Source organism: Bombus fervidus, chromosome 12 (assembly GCF_041682495.2).
Source record: "Bombus fervidus isolate BK054 chromosome 12, iyBomFerv1, whole genome shotgun sequence".
In the NCBI taxonomy this organism is placed as follows: domain Eukaryota; kingdom Metazoa; phylum Arthropoda; class Insecta; order Hymenoptera; family Apidae; genus Bombus; species Bombus fervidus.
The window spans coordinates 9429919-9447523 of record NC_091528.1 but is presented as its reverse complement, the minus strand read 5'-3'; the positions used below and the strand labels follow the sequence as shown (position 1 = coordinate 9447523).

At 39.5% G+C, this 17605-nt stretch overlaps 1 protein-coding gene and 1 long non-coding RNA gene across 4 annotated transcripts in view; one reads left to right on the top strand and one right to left on the bottom strand.

Moving 5' to 3' along the window:
* Positions 1 to 17605, bottom strand: part of LOC139993284 (protein gooseberry-neuro) — a 29723-nt gene that overhangs the window by 1448 nt on the left and 10670 nt on the right. Inside the window, exons 3-5 of one of the 2 annotated variants that reach the window (XM_072014865.1) lie at positions 16214 to 16328; positions 1281 to 1477; positions 114 to 534 (exon numbers count right to left, since the gene is read on the bottom strand). In XM_072014865.1, the coding sequence (XP_071870966.1) occupies positions 114 to 534; positions 1281 to 1477; positions 16214 to 16328 (733 nt within the window). The remainder of the gene's footprint in view (positions 1 to 113; positions 535 to 1280; positions 1478 to 16213; positions 16329 to 17605) is intronic. The other variant, XM_072014866.1, reaches the window with a different exon arrangement.
* The window catches only part of LOC139993287 (uncharacterized), an 84557-nt gene continuing 69088 nt past the window's right edge, over positions 2137 to 17605 (top strand). Inside the window, exons 1-3 of one of the 2 annotated variants that reach the window (XR_011801349.1) lie at positions 2137 to 2809; positions 2951 to 3166; positions 4275 to 4577. This is a non-coding gene — a long non-coding RNA (uncharacterized lncRNA). Of the gene's footprint in view, positions 2810 to 2950; positions 3167 to 4274; positions 4578 to 17605 lie in introns of those variants that run through there. The other variant, XR_011801348.1, reaches the window with a different exon arrangement.

Below are 17605 nucleotides of genomic sequence, written 5' to 3'. Positions count from 1 at the left end.
AGAATTGATCAATTTGTCTTTGGAGGGGCTCGGTAAATAAAAATAGTAAATAAAAATAATATTGCCAAGAGAAGAACGAAATTTCAATATTTCCATAATATAACACAACTTACCAGGATTATGAGAGAGGGTCGTAGGTGCCCCGTGAGCCGCAGGAGGCTGAATCGTCGGTACTTGTCCAAGTTGCATCGCGTGTCCCTGTAAAGAACTCAAATGTCCCGAAATCGACACCGCGTGTCCTTGAAGGGCACTACCGATCGTGGAAGGCACTTGGGCCACGGAAGTGGTGGTTGACATCTGTGCATTGGTTCCTGGAACCTGATGAACAGCAGTGCTTGCTTGTTGCAACGTCGTTGGACTATGGTGCAACGTGGTTGGAACTTGCGTTATTCCAGGTGGTATTTGAGGGACCTGTGGTATTTGCGCAAGCTCGTGGCTCGCATATTGACAGGGAGTCAATGGCAAGTTTGCTACCGAGTGAACTATGCTTCCTGCATGCTTTCGTAGTCGCGCTCTGCGATTGCTGAACCACACCTGGAATTAGAGGTGTGTAAAATTTGATTCAAATATCGAGTATAGAACTTCTTCGATATGGATTACATTTTTATGCAACATACAATGGTTACGAAAAGTATTGGTACCCCTACTCTTTCAATAAAGTGTCTTTTAATCAGATTCTACATTTGATTTTCATAGTCAAATATTTGTAGTCATATGAAAGATTAAATTATACGAAAAATACAATGGTGCGCCAATATATCTTGTAGCCATTGTATAAATATCAACGTAGTGTTTAAAGTAATAAAGTATTCTTTCTAATTAACAAATGAAAAATTTAATTAAGAGTCGTCCCAGGAAAATTTGATATTTGCAATACTTTCTAATAAGTAAAAAAAAAAAAGAAAAAAAAAATAGAAATTTTAAATTGTGCGATGAATATAATAACATCTTCATGTGCTTCTTTAAAAAATGCGAATAAACTCGTTGCTCGACCTAATATAGTTGAATAAACATCCTTCTATTCATTCCTAAAATTGAAATATTTCCATTCAGTATATAATTTAAGATTTTCGTTCAGCTATTGTATAACTCACCCTGTAACAAGGAACTAGCTTTCCATTTGAATCTCTTTCAAAGTGTACTATTTATTTTAACCATACGAGGCATTCTGTGAATATACATGTATATCTTGAATACCTCAGTAATTTTCACGTTCCTCGCACGACTAAACGCAAAAAGGGTAAATTGTCAGGATACTCGACAAAAGGCATGAGACTCACTTGAATTCTTGCTTCCGTGAGACCAGTCCTCTGAGCCAATTCTTCCCTAGCATAAACGTCCGGATACTGAGCACGCTGGAACGCTGTCTCCAGTTGTTCTAGTTGTTCCCCAGTGAATGTCGTCCTGCTTCTCCGTTGCTTTCGCTTTAGAGGAATTCCAGGTTCGCTTTCCGTATCGGATTCATCACCACAACGACCTGTGGATCGTTGAATCATGCTATCATCTTATTTACTCTGCGTTATACGGATTAATTTCGAGCCACGATGCAGTTTTATGATTAATTAATCACGTTCAACGATACGCAATTTACATGCTAAATGATATACCTACCTATTCTTAGCTTTTTAAATATAATATATATTAGAATATAATGCTTTTACGAATTTTGAAATTAATTAATTAACTAGTCAATTGCGCGAGAATCAATTGATCGATTATCGATCGGATCATTAATACATAGGTAAAAGTTACGTACACGTAAAATTTCTGAAGCGCGAGATTCAAACACAAGATTTTCATATCGCGTTTTCAAGGTAAGAAATACAATAGTTCCTAGTATCTACAGTAGTACCTAGAACTGTAAATACTTAATTATTTAATATTTAAATAAATGTAATTGTTTAAGAAGAATATTAAAAAAAAATATACTTGGATATTAACTAGGAAAACACATAACCTTCTAAGATCGAAAGAACAAATTCTCGTACTCGTAGGTTTCTCGAAATCGAATCGAACGATTTCTCCGCGTTCCCTGAAACAGTCTGCAGCTTTCACGCCATTTAATTCCGCTTCACGAAACAAATCCACAGGTAGGTAAACATCAGAAGAAGTAATCCTCATCAAAGGTACGTAAACAGTTTCCTGTCATAACAGACTTCTCTCCTTATTCTTGCATTCATTCTACCAGTTAAAAGAGCACGCGAAATGCGTCAGCGATTGAAAATGAAATCGACCGTGCCAGAGCTCCGATTTCGTTTTACCCAAACGATTCGTTGGACACGTTAGATGGAAGCGAAGAACAGTATTTCAATAACCTCAATCACGAGGAATCGATCCTCGATCCAACAATGGGCCTCGTTTCTGGACGCTCGATTGAACGATAATAGCGGACAATCGATGATACAATAGAGAGTCGACTTAGGAGCAAACTGTGCTTCGATTGATCGCAATGGTCATCTTTATTGGCTTATTTCGTGATCCGTATATTGTTGTATATTCTTGTGCTTTTTACTGCCATTGAGAGAAATAGACGCACGAGCTGTTTGCGTTCTTATATTTGGCCGAATAAATACGAAGGAAGTGTTTAAAGAATACGAAGAGAATATTTAGTTTACAAATCATGAATACAATGAGTAAGAGGATATGAAAATTGGCATTACTGGTTCGAGTATCGAATTGAGAAAGAGAAGACATCTTGAATGTTCTTCCGAGTGTTGTTTGCGTGGATGAAAGAAGGTTTCCGAAGGAAGGAATTTTGCGTGACGCACTTTGATCTCCCAGTGTGATTCCTGGAAGAAATTTGGGTAAGGTGAGTTATAGAAATGCAGTTTCATTTATATTTGTTTCTGACGTATTGGAATTATTAATCATACGCATGGGCTGCTTGGCTCTTATTATTTGTTTTATTTTATTACTTATATTATTACATTTTCTATTATTACAACCACAGTTTAAAAATCAAACAACGATACAACGAGCAAGAGGCATTTGACAATCGGCATATCGGTTCGAGCATCAAATCGAGGAAGGAAAGACAATTTGGATGTTTCTGGTTCTGAGTGAGTGCTGAATGCTGCGATCAGACGAGTGCTGCCACCTACTCTTACACCTGCCAAGTTCATGCTGCCTCTTCATTCGATAGATGACAGTACCTGGTTAATCGCAGGTAAGAAACGCAACAGTATACGACAAGAACAAATACTATTAAACTTTGTATTGAGATGAATATTTTTCATCAAAACGGAAAGAATCAGGGAAGAGTCAGAGTGAGGAGAGAACGGACGGAAAATAGTTCCATTTTTTCATAACCGTCTATCAGAACCTACTTGTAAATAATGTTTCTACATGCGCAAATTGATCAAGTTTTCACTTGGAAAAATCCAATTCAGCGGATTACTTTGTCAACTTTTGCTATTGCATCTTCCTAGCTAGAATCGTAATTTTCTTCCTTGTATCGTTCGAATTTCGAAATACGTCTGTAAAGGCGTAAATTTTTACGCATATGCAGGTATTGACTATATCGGTTGAGTCATTTTTTGGAATAACATTTAATTACTTGAAAACTAGACTCGAAATTCGAATCAAAATTGCACGCGAACATACTTAAAGCTATAAACAACAATTTCCACGGACAATTTTGACGATGAATTCCTATTTAATCGATCGGTTATTAACGATTATCACGCGCGCCGCTATTAAACGCGAACTATACGATGAACTCGCGCGCAATTTGCATTATGTATTTAATTATGGACTTTCTTTTAAATGCAATGTAAAATTTCCAGTTTATAGAAATGCCTATAATCACGCGGAATTAATTTAATTCCGCAAAAGTCGAGTGTTAATAAAAAACCACACAAGTATTTCGTATTATATGTATGTGTGGAGTAAAAATATTCATTTGCATAATATTAAATAACGAATTAAGTACAAAGACAGCGTATTCAGGTTCTATTGAAATAATTAAATATGAAATAAATATTCGCTATATGTTTTTCCTTATGAAAAGTTTCAAGGCGAAGCAATTTTTAAAGAATACGATATGAAAGACGGTATTCTATAAATCTCCGTTGAGAATTCTAAAAAATTCTATTAAAATTCCAAGGAAGAATGTTAGAAGCAGAGATTTTTTTTTCGCGTAGAAAAAGATAGTAATATTTCGCAAAGAAGAGGGATCAAAATTTGACAAATGTGACGCGGCCTCCAGAAAGTGGAGCCACTTCAAAAGACCGCCGCTGGGAATTCGACAGGCAAATTGCACACTTCTGTCGCAGGTTTGGCCGTTCCCCGGCACAAAGTGAAAACCACAGGAAAAGAGGGTATTGTTCATAGCATGGCAAACGATTCGAGACAGGTTCTACTGTCCAAAAGGCAAAACATGACTCGTCGCCGTTTTTCAAGCAAAAGGATTCCCTTTTTCTCGATGACACAATGTCGGTACCTTTGTGGTTTTCTACGTTTTGTTACCATTTCTAAAGATTTATTGAAATAAAATGAACGAATAGGATAATATATGTTTTGGAAAAGTATCCGAGACGAGTTTCTAGATATTAGGAAAAACATCGTTTACGTATAAAAATGGCCGTATTCAAGAAATAAATTTACAAGTAATTGTTCTTAATTTTCTATCAGGAATAATAAAGAGTAAAAAATTAGGTAGGATATTTTAGTAACTATAATTACGTATAATTGTGACTATATGTAGATATAAAAAAAAAAATTCAGAAACGCATCCAGTAACATGGTAAACCAATAAGAAGTTAAAAAAACAAGAAAAATCTAAACAATCTCCGATCCTCGAGTTTGACAATTTCGTTTCGCCTCGGGTTATTATAAAAATTTCAGGATCGTCCTTATAAAGCGATCCTAGTCGTCATTAAATATCCAACGAGTGTATGAAACGTACGCGTCTCGATGATCATGGTAGGTTTAATGTGCCGTCGTGGTGAAATATCGAAGAACATTTTTTGGTCTGTCCGAGTTGGTCCGCGGTGTCCCACCACGAGGTGACAGGAATTTAAACCGGGTGTCCGTCGGCTTTATTGTAAATGCAACTTGTCTCCGAAGCATTCTTCCATTCTTCCGTTTGTCATAGAAGAAATGCGTACGGGGCCGGCAAAGGTGCCGCCAAAGGGATCACCGAGTCTTCTCTGTCGTTCGTGTCCAACGCGGGAAATTTTACTCTTGCGACCGGTAGCCTTCGGATCGAATGGAGAAACGCAACTTTCCAAGCTTCTTCTTCTCGCGTTGTTAGTTAAAAGCGGACCTTGGAACTCGCTACGTTCTTTTATACTACGTGGCCGTGATTCCATTTAAATTAATCTCATTTCGAGCAACGCCACTTTCGCAGCCTCCTCCTTTTTGCTTTGTTAAACAAAAGCGGAGCTTTGAATTTTTAAGAAGCTTTTTCAATTTAATTTAAATTAAAATTAAAATTACAATTAAATTTAAGCTTAATTTAATTTAATTTACCTCAATTTCGAGAATCATCACTTTCAAATATTCCCCTTGTTATACGCGTAGCTGGTTAAAAACGGAGATTGGAATTTCAATAATAATAAAAATTAATTTAACTTAACAACGGTATTTTTCAAGCTTCCTCTTGTTTGGTTAGTTGAAACTACGTGAAAAGAGATCGTGGAATTTAAGAGACTCCCTCGTACGCTGTTCATGTAGTTTAATTTAATTCAGTTTCATTTTATATTCATCATGTTATACGTATGGTTAATCGAACGAGGTGGAGACTGGGACGTGCCAAGCTGCCGCGCTATGTTCGTATAATTTAATCTGATTCAATTTTGTATAATTAAATTTCGAGGAACACCGCTTCCTGAGATTCTTCTTTATATTATGTATAATTAATCGAAAGTACAGATTGGAATTTATCAAGTTTCCTCCATAGAGGATCCGCACTTTTCATTGAATTCTATTCCCGTTGCATTTCGTTTGTACTTTTCATGGCATTTAATTCGTTGCATGACTGACGACGAGTCAGTTTCGAAGCTTGTTCAGTTGCATAATTGGCAAGAAGCGAGGATTGGAATTTATAAAGATAATTACAGCGAGTTTATTAACAACGTTCGCGTATGAGGGCAACGCGGAGTCAAATCCTATACAAAGTATACGCGTATCGCGTTACTTCCATTCTATTTAACACTTTGACTGCCACACCAAAATCACATGTTTCGCTGAGGACGCCACGGGAGTATTTTTATTATTCAAAGCATACAATGGCAAAATAATAATAACTTGACGATGTAAGGCAACATTCTTCCCCGATCGACCGTTTGTCTTATTGGTGGTCACGGGTGACCACCGTGGCGCCTTGATAACAGTCGATAGCGACGTATTATAACGAGGCTTCGTTTATTTCAACGAACCATTCGCATTCGTTATTTCGTCGCAGGCAAAACGTGTAGAATATATCGTTGAAACGTGTAGAAGACACTAGCAAACGGTATTTGCTCGTTGTATATATAACAGTAAGGTATGTGCACGCTTCTAACTTCAATTATACGATTATAAAGCAGCATTTACGATTATTTTCCAAGCTGTGTTTATAATAATATTCGTAGATTACCTCAAAGATATGGATGCAAAGACAGTGCACCGTTAGATGCAAGATTCGTTCTCTTTTTTTTCTTTTTATCGATGTTCTAATAAAAATTTAATCGTTCAATGGGGCACTTTTTATTTCAAAGTATCTTCTATTTATCGGTTATATTCAAAATGCCCTGACTGTCAATTTTCATTCAATTTTTACAATTGTAAGAAGCTCAAGCTCTCCGGTCACCAATGACCACCGTGGAGAAACCGTGGCGGGTCATATATGACCAACGTGGCAGTCAAAGTGTTTTGTGAAAAATCAATAGAACTCGCGCGGAAGATTGAACAGGAACGTTAAAGTGCGAACGATTTTACTTTACACCGAAGACATAGAGAAGAAGCGTACGTAGGTGACGAGTTATCTAGCCATTTACAACTGTTCTAAGCGGTCGCGCACAGATATCGAGGTTCGTTATACGGCGCAACAGTCTCTCGTTCATATGTAAACGTACAGGACTTTGCTCAGCAGGGATGCTGACCAGCACATTTCAGGATGACGTTGCTTCGAAAGAGATATTTGCTCTCGACTTCGCGGCCCTCTCTAATTGATTACACGCATCTTTTCACGCGTTCTATTCAGCCAATCGCCTCTCTTTTCATCTCGGTTGAGGGCCGATATTGATTGTGCCTATCAACGAGTAAACCCGACCGACAGCCGGAGATCGTCCCGTGTGAAGCGAGTAATTCACTGGTCAGGCATTTGTCGTGCGTCAACCAACGTCGTATATCAGCTTCTGATCATGTGCCGTGGATATCGACGAACGTCGTGTCTGTGTATTCACGTCGTCAGAACAAGCTCGAATAGAACGATCGAAGAATCGCCGATTTTAAGCGAAATTTCTCTTAGCAGTTTTGAAGGAAAAACAATATCAAGAATAAGAATCCCTAGCGGAAATTTTGCAAGGGATAAATTTTATGGTAATTTTTCGTCCGCCCAAAACCACTTTATTCGGCTACCTTCTTCAAAATCGCTCACGAGCAGAGACCTTAAAGTTTGTCGAATTTTTGTATTAATTCGTTAGAGGACTATTTTGTATCAATTCAATGGAACGGTAATGCCTTCCTGATCCTCGCGATTCGATCGCTGCTTGCAATTTTTCGAAACTTACGAGTGGTCGTTTGGAGCTTCTCAAGCAGCTTGTACAAGTTCGTACAACGAACGGATTGGTAATTGAAAATCATGGAAAATCACGGCGGAGGATAAAATTTTGCTGTTCGAAAGGACGACGGAGGTGTCGGATCTGCCCCCTCCCGCAGTAAAAACGAGGCAAACCTATCGCGTCGTAAGCAAACAACGTTGGTTCCTGTTCTGCATCCGTTGTGTCGTAGGGAGAATCGCCGCTTTCCTGCGCCTCCCTTTTGCTTTCCGCGTGTCGAATCGCGGCCTGAATGGTGGAAAAGGTGCCGCACCTTCGTAGGTTATAAATCTAGTCGGGCCCTCCCTGTTCCACCTTTCTCTCTCACAGCGGTCCTAGGGGGTCTTAGAGCGTGTGTGAGGTCCCCTAAATGGTAACAAATGTCTACAAAATGCCAACAATGAGCCGCGAAGCGGTTGACATCCGAGAGCGCATTTTATTTTCCTGTCAACGCTCCCTCGTGGTGAGACGAGGAAGGAACCATGTGCTTGTCATGGCAAACTGGTATATGCGTCGTTGTTTAAAATATCGCACGCGAACTCGCTGTCTGATTATTCGAAACAGTTGAATAAATTTCATCTACAGCTACGTTCCGTTAGAATCGATCGTATTTGCAATTCCGTTAGCATCGTTGCGAGTCTCAATCTTTTTGGTCTACGTACCTTTCGTAGTTTTTCTAATTTCAATAGTCCCACTATCTTTCAGATCAATTTTACGTCTACTTGCGTTTCATTCGAATTGCAAGAGTTTCACAACTGAACGTATCCTACTTTTCAATTTTCCATTTCCCATATATATCTCGTTACTTTTCACGTAACGAAATGAAATTTCTTTTCCAGAAAACCTTTCGCACCTAAGAAAAGTAATAAAGTTCTTCGAGTTCGTTGATTCTCAATTTCGCTTTTCCTCGCATCGTAGAATATCTTTCGTCGAATATATAGCGACGATGAAGTAGCTGTTACGTAAAGGGAAATCAAATTTTGTGGATGTAAAGTGAACAAGATCGAGCCTAAACCGCGTCGAAACCATAAAATGGCGTAGAAAGAGCGAACCGCATAGATGACTATAATTTATCTTGTTGTCAGCGTTGGTCGCAAGGGAAGAAAGAGGAGGTCGATGGGACAAGACTGTCAACACGAAGGACTATTCTTTCCCCGTGTATCGACCTGACCGAACCACTATAGCGCAGTTCTTCAAGTACAAATCAGGGCACGTAGATACTCTTGGGAATTGTAAAGAAGTCACCGCCCAAGGATCATTAACCGCGAGCATGGTGGTCTCTGTTCATGGTGGAAATCGCACGGTAGAATTTTAAGCTCGGATCTAAGGCCCGTTTCCGTCTTTTGCCTGGCAAAAAAAGAATTCACAGCGAACGTTGACTCGAAACGGTTTCATCTTCCAACGTTTCCCAAGCAGATAGAATTATAACATCGATCATGGTTCCGCATAGCAGATTGATCTTTCCGAAGAATTTGCAAGCGACGAAATGCGCATTTAAAATTTCTATTCTAATTTTGAACCCGTGCTTCGAGCTTATACTTTGCTTCTATAGGGTCGATCGTGCGAGTTTGTGCATTTTATTTCAAGTAACTTATATCTAAGCGATTATAATTTGAATTACTAACGTATTTATTGGCAAAATTCCGAAAATATTCGTCGTGGGTGAAAATTCTTTTAATTTTTTAATTATCTTACACTTACTTTTATTCGTAGAACGATACGTTTGTTCTCCGAGAATCTCGGTTAATTATTCTTCGATTCGATCGAGCATTTTGCGCTTGGTAAACGTTATTCTGCAGCTGCATTTATAAATCTCGCAAATTGCCGATTCCTAGAAAGCACCTATGTCTCTTAATCGAAGGCAGCGTGCTCGCATGGTTTATGTACCGCAATGATTTATCGCTATCATTTCGCCTGGTGGTGGCGCAATGCTCGAGCAACGTATATTGTGAAATTTTTACGATTTCATCGAATCCACGATTCTTCGAGTGTCACACTTCCCAATTCGACGTAATCTCAAACTACTTTTCATCCGACCGCCTCAATCTCGCCCGGTTGCATTAATGTTTTTACCAGGTACCGTTTCACAGATTACAATCAAACGTGAACCATTACATGGATCGGTCGGTGTATTCTCGATCTGAAAAGGATTATATGCTCGCGTGACAAGGACCGCAACAGCTTGCAGCGTAACATATTAGATACACGGCTTGATATCACGCCGGACAGGCTGCTCCTTTTCTTTGACATTGCTCCTTTTTCCATTCTGACACACTCGCCCCTCGCCTCTTTTTCATTTGCTCCCATTCTTTTTTAACGTTGATGCTTCGTTGCATCGAAACTCAACCGTCTCTCGCCTGTCTTTTTTTCCCTCGATCGTTTCGATAAGGTTCGCTGGGATCAACGTGGAGCGAACCATTGACATTTATTTCATACTTTTAGCGATAATATCGTGTCTCTTATAAGTTTATCGAGCGTTGTTTCCGGACAACACCGTGGCCCGTGTTAAGGCGGCGGTTCAACTCGTTGTTTTATATTATTTCTATCAAATTATGTATTCAGATATGATTAAAATATGAACTGAAGGTTTACGAGCGGTTTGACACGATGTCAAACACCAGTGCCAACACACGCGGATATTCTGTAAGAAGTGATAAAACGAGCAACAGAATACCTTCCGCTAGTAAGATAATACGCTATGAAATTATGGTAATTACAGGCGGGAATATTAATATTTATCGAACAAACTTACTTCTAACGAGTAGAGATTCTACCCTTGTAAAAATTCTACCCTCCTAGAAAATTATGGTCGTCGATGTACCCGTAAATAAGTGTTTACACAGCGCTAATAACGAGTTAAATAGTCTGTCTTCGAACGTGGGATTCGGCGAATTACAAGGCGAACTCGCTCGTTGCTAGCTCGATCTCAAGTGTCTTTGCAACTTAAATAATCCTCCTTCGCCTCGTAACTCGTCACGTTCCGTGGATCCTCAGCCTTGCGTCTTTTTTACGACGACTAAATGCGTAAATAGATCGATTAAAATAACCCTATGCTACCTTACGATCCGTTAAATTTGCTCGATTTTCAACACCTGTACCACAGCCTAATGACACGTTCTATCTCTTCTCGCGTGTCAGTGTACTTAGGTGGATCGGTTAAATCAATGTCTGGAATTCTCAGCGGCGCGTCGATCGTCGATACAATCAATAAACCTGATTGTGAATCACTTAGCGGCGTTGCTCATCGGGTCGGTTGGTTCTGATTACGTAGGAGGTCGGAGGTGGTGTAAAGTGTAAAGCATCGGAATGGATATACATATAACACACGTGGAAAGGAATAAGAGAGAGAGAAAGAGAGAAGAGCGAGAGAAGGAGAGGGTGGGCAGGACCCATTAGGCTAATCCCTCGTCGGCGGCCTCGGCCAAAGGAACGGAATAAGAAGGAATGAGAAAGCCACAGGCTACGTGTCATTCCTGCTCGCCTGCCGACACCTATACTCGGCCGACACCTTCGTGGCCGAGCTGTACGAGTATATCCGTTCAGAGGTGCTCCCTATCACGACCGCTCTCTCTTATTCCTTCGCCATCCGCGATGGAATTCGTCCATTGTCCTTTCTCTCCGTAGCGCGAATCCGCGTACACCCCTGTTCTCCAACGTTAAAACGCTTACTATGCATAAAAATCGGACGATTCGGATTATCAGTGAGACGGCGTATTCCTACGGAATTGGGATAGAAAATTGCCAGAAAAATTGATCGCGACTGTACTGCCGGTTAGACATTTGAAATCGTCTTTTTCAGTTTTTCAATTTTAATTATGTTTGCTATTCGTATTTGTTGGGAATTTTATCAACGATTTTTAATTAATTTTCTTTTCAGTAATTTTCTTCGTGTGGATATCTAGGACTTGGATGAAAGCGTTTTCGAAGGTAGCAAAGACGCGAGTTATTTGTATTATATTTTTTTAAATTCGAAGGATCTGTGCGCGTGGTGAGTCTGAACTTACAGTGTAGCGAGTAAGATGTTACATGGGATAGTGATTCTTGGATCGTAATGGTTATGCAATGGGGTGTACATATTTGCACTGTGTGAAGGTATTGGAAGCTAGCAAGCGATCTATACAATTCGCCGCATCCAGGAAGGGAAATGGTACAGCTGACAGAATCTTTAGCCCTATCTATCTGTGATCTTCAAATTTGTACGCTGCAGTTCCAGTCTTATTTCAACGCTATTAATGTTTTAGTCGTTGAATTTCCATAGGCACCACCTACGGGTGTGGCAGCTATAATACAAGCAAATTGATAGTTTATGGGTTCTAGTGCCTTCCACTGGCTAGTTTAGTGTCTGTTTCGATATGCTAATTCAAAACATCGCACGATCGTTGGTTTCGTTCAAGAAACGTTAAAAGTTGCGAATGTAATATCTACCACTATATCAGATAATAATTTATTCCTTTCCTAAACAAATTACTCCTTTCCATAAATTTCTCTTAATTCACCGACATTACTGTTTCGAATTAAATTAGAAAACGACGCGGACAGAATCGAAGAATTCCTACGCAACGACGAAAGAAGACTGAGCTACCGAAACGAACGTTCGTCACACCTTGCGTTAAAAATTTTGCAAATTGACGGACGCTAATTTTTGAATTCTAAAATGCCCGTTTAGGCGATTTAATTTGGGTTTAACGATCGCTCAACCCCAGCGACGATTAAACGTGATAATTACAAGCGTTCTCGCGAGATCGCGGTGCACGAGAAAGAAGTTTGATGGATTAACTTTTAATTAAAAGGTATTAAACATTAACGACGGTCATTTGCAGGGACGATGAATGCTCGAGCACGGTCTATGCCGATGGATATCTGTAATTGAGGGGTTCAGTTTTAAAGCGGTCCGTAACACTTCGTTCACGAAACGCTTCAACAACAGCCCTCGATGGCTTTACACCTGTTCCGCCTCGCGTTTTATTAATATTCATTTACCCCTATCTCCACGTTGCATCTGATTAACATACTTTAACGTTAATCGTAACAGCTTTATTAATATTCGTGTCGTTTAGGTACTTGCGGATCAGTTAGCAGTTAAACGTCGGATTATATTTCAATATTTCTTTGCGTCGAGGTGTAGCTTTCATTCGAGTAATTATTCTTTCAGGACTAGATCGAACACCATGTCCAATGTGAAATTCGTAAGTAGCTTATTCGTCCATAGATTATTTAGATTTTTCATTATCTGTTAGATGACTGTTTCTAATTATGTAAATTAAACTTGATGTATTTCCATTGAATATCCATTATTATATTTACAATTACGCCGTTATTAATCATTTCACGTCTAACTCGTCGTTACATCGCCTGGATCAGATCTATTTTCAATGGAGTAGGCAATTAATGCTCTAATCGATCTTCGTCCACGAAGTTTCTTCGACGCTCAATATATTAACGGTACTGCTTCTACAACATTAGCAGCGATTCACGTAATTTCATTAGTTTCTTTCCATTTACTGCTACGGGCAAGCGTTGAATCGCAAAGAAGACGTAGCAACCTTTGTTCCTTCTTTCCAAATAAATTATTACCTGACGCTCGGTTCAAAGAAGGTTCTAACGTGTCGTGTATCTTGAAAATTATGCAGATCCATTTACGTTCATATTCTGTGTAGTCTTTGCGACGAATATTCTAGTTAACGTTATTATCAGAAAGAAGACATTACCGGATACAGTTCTCATCTGATATTTTACAATCGTCGGAGAAAAATAATACGGCGTGGCATTTCTTCGCAAAAATATCCAACCGATTAAAAATAATCATCGTTTTCGTCATTTTCAAAAGGTCTTGCACGCAGCTACACGGCATCGACAACGAAAAAATTCCATTGTCTTTTCATTTCCAGCCCCTTTTCTTCGTAACCGTCGAAAGCCAACACGTCGAAAGACTCGCATGAAACTTATTCATCAATAGGCTGCATTGCAAGGTGTCACGGTGCTTACGGGGGTCCGTAAATGAGCACCACTGCCGACGTGTGGCAGGCGGCCCGTTTGATCTCCGCGGGACCCTCGCAGGGCCCTACAGTCCCTTTGCCTCTCGCCTCTTTCCTCGCATTCTCCAAGATCCACGATCGAAGGATCTAGCCGTTCTTCTCCCACCTTCTTCTCCTGGGCCCGTTTCCCTCTCGTTTTCTCTCTAAAAATAAACGCACGTATACGCGCCTCTCTTCCTCCACCATGTCTTCCCTCTTCGTCTCTTTCCTTGTCCGTTGCTTCTTCTTCGTCTCTCGTCCTCTTTCCGTTTCCTCCCTCGCTCGCGCAGACTATTTTTATTTATGAGAAGCCGTCTCTCTCCACGTTCAATCGTCTCTCTTTCTGCCTCCCTTCTTGACCGCGGCAACGCGCCTGACGGTCCCGACTTTTAAGACTTCGGAACACCTGTACCGCTAATTCCTCCTTGTCTACCTGTATCACTCACGAAAACAAATTCCCGCCTCGTGTCAACGGGCAGTGACTCGATGTCGCCTAAAATCGTGTCCGAGTGCTTGATACTCGTGGAGGAATTTTGTTGCAGCTGATTGGTGGGGAACATCGGCTTTGTAGTATTTTTCACGCTGGATGTTAATCGACGAGGATATACCTTGTTTCTATGCTACATACGAACGGAACGTTTTTGTACTTAACTTTCTTTTTCCTGGCTATTTGATCGATCAGATGACAAGACGAAATTGACTTGTAAGTAGGATCAGTTTCTTGCATCACTCACGTACAATTTCTGATTTCTTCGTTTCGACATCTTTTATCCTTTCACGCGCCGTTTCATTTATCTTAAGAATAACTTACCTTGTAGCTATTTTTTCATTACCGTAAATATTCTCGATTAAATAATTTCTTCGATCTTGCATATTTTTGCAACTTTAAATAGATTTCGTTCATAGAATACTTTATTGGGGTAACTTATCGAATATTCTCTACATTTTCGCACTTAATAATTTTCTATAAAATACATCTGTAACTCGTTCGTTATATGTATTTACAATAATTTGCTCCATTTTATATGGTATACGCGTAAGAGAAAGAACAAAAAGAAATAAGCGATCTGTCGCGTGTTCTGTGCATTTTTAAATACGTAAATATCCGCGATGGACCATCGACACGTTCATCGCGTGTATCTGTAATTTGCTCTATTTTCTGATACATATCCGCGAAAAAGAATAAGAGGGAAGACGAGCAAAAATAATCCTTCAGAACTTGAAGAAGGAAGTCTCGAAAAGGGGAGTGCACGGATCGCGAATGAAATGAGAAAAACGACGAGAAAGACTAAGAAAGGAGAAGAACAAGACGAAGACGAAGACGAAGAAGAAGACGAAGAAGAAGAAGAAGAAGAAGAAGAAGAAGAGGGATAATGCGTGCCCCGTAAGATATTGACACTCCTGTAATCCGTTTGTCGGACGTGTGGGCAACCTGGCTAATCCTGCTCACGCCCACCGAAGATTAAATCCTGAAGGCTTCCCGGCTCATTCGGACTAACTTGACCTAACCGACGACGTAGGACCGGACTTAAAGTCCTGTACACACGCTCGCGTACGTCAAACTTCGTTCGTAGATACAGCAGAGGTTAAAAGCTCTTGATGCCCTCCGACGATGGATCGGCGGCCGTGTTTTTCTTCTTTCTTTTCGTCTTTCGCCCCGCGATATCGTCTCGCATCGCTACCACGTCCTTTCTTTTTTACGTTTTATCACTCGTCATCGTTCTCTGTGTCTAAGTTTCTATCCACGCGTTTTTCCTTCCTCCGGCCAACGAATAATTAACACGCCGATGACGCGCGCCACGTCGTACAACGCTGTATCTTTCTGTATCTTGTGGAATCGCGACGTTTGCGTTTTAATTATGCGATCGAATCTTGAGGCGATTGTTCTGTAGCGAGGTTCGAGTTTGGGGCTAAGATTGTCGTAGAGATTATCTTCGATAGCCTAATTAATTTGGCGAAGTAGATAGAGGAACGTTGCACGGATGATGTGACGAGGATTTTTGTTGCCAAGAGAATCTTTACTCTCATAGAAAGAAGACCAAAAAGAAAACACCCCACTGACCTTACTAAAGAAATAAAATAGACAAACTCGAAGAGGGTATCCCACTGGGGATAGCCATCCACATGTTGTTTAGCAATTAAGTTAGTAACATTTACCGTATGTCCAGCTGGACAAATTGTAAAGTACAAATTAAATAATAATAATAATAGAAAAAAGAGAATCTTCAGTTATCTCAATGAAATGAAAATGCAAGGGGAGGTATAGTAAACATAGTTAGCTCTAGCGATAGTTATTGGAAATTGTTGGTAGTTTAATATTTCTAGTTGTCGTTTGTGACACGCACATGACGAAGAAAATGAGTTTAAAGCGATCGTTCGAATGTCTCTGTTTAATTGCAAAGAATTACACTAAATTTGAAATAAATTTTATATACTAAATTCTAATCGTGTACTCACCGCCGCCTAGTATACCATCGATGGTGTAGTCCTTCTTCCCATCATCACCAGGTCGTCCACCGCGAAGTAACCTGCTGATGGAGCTGACACTCGGAGGGTCTGAGAAACCTTCCTGCTTGAACGAAATTTGGTCAACGATTAGCAACAGAATAAATATCTTAAAGACAAAATACAAAATAAATGTTCCATTTTTAATCGATGTGCCGATAATCGAGATCCTACTCCTGGTAATATTATTTCAACCGAAATCCATTAATATCTTGTCGAAAATCTGCTTTGTCATTACCTAACCCGATCTCAGCTATATATCCTAAATTTAATGTCTCCTTTTCGTTTTATTTTCATTACTAATTCGCGAGAACAATGCAAGCTCGCTGCCGGCGCGCCGTGGGTTGCACTTTGCCTGGCATTTGCGATTTGCAAATGCAGCCTACTGCACTACAATTTCGCGCGATCATTTTCAAAGCAAAATATACATTTTGCGCCGCTGAGATTCAGCGTTATTACACATCGCGTTGTGCACCGTTATGCGCAAGTATTTACTACGCTTGAATTCTTCGATGGTACGGTTGGATAGATCGTGAAATCTTTTTTTACGTACGAGACACTGAGAAGGTTTGCTCGAAAAAGCTGGCAGAATGAACGTTTTAGAAATTGTACGCGCCTTCCGCGTTACGAAATTCAAAGCAGATTTACAAATCCATTTCTGAGTAAATTCTCTTTTGCTAGCGTTCTCCGCTTACTTTTACATACGATTATTTTGGTCGAAAGACTTAAGAAACTCGAAGACTTAAGAAATTGCTGCGTTTTTTAACGTAGGTAAAGAGCGTGGCTTCGTTTGTTATATTTTATCCTATAAAAATTCTAAATTGTAAATTATCAAACGTGAAATTTTGTGACATTTTTGAACAATCTTCGTGGGATTAGACGATATAGCAGAAGGCATCTTTTCCAGCAAGCTATTCGGATATCTGTACTTGGAGGAAACTTAATATTCTCTTTTCTGGAAGCAATACCATAATTATGTTATTCTAAGAATTAGTAATTAACGCACAAATCATTCTGCTGAAGAGCAAAGCTTCGACAAATTGGAAATTTGATATATGTTTTAATAATATTTTAAACAAGTAGATATAATTACTTGAATGTCTTATTATATATGATAAATACGTTTCGTTATCGCATTTAACAAATTTCCTATACGTTTTATTTTACACCACAACTATTTGAAACGCATAAAGTTATCGATCGTCGTAACATTCGACCAACTTTTTAACGTAGAATTAGCTGATTAAAATTTTACGACTAATCCATCAATTACGTATTTCAACTGTATATTTTGCAACGGTGGCATGTAACTAATTATCCGATATAAAGCTATGATATCGCAAT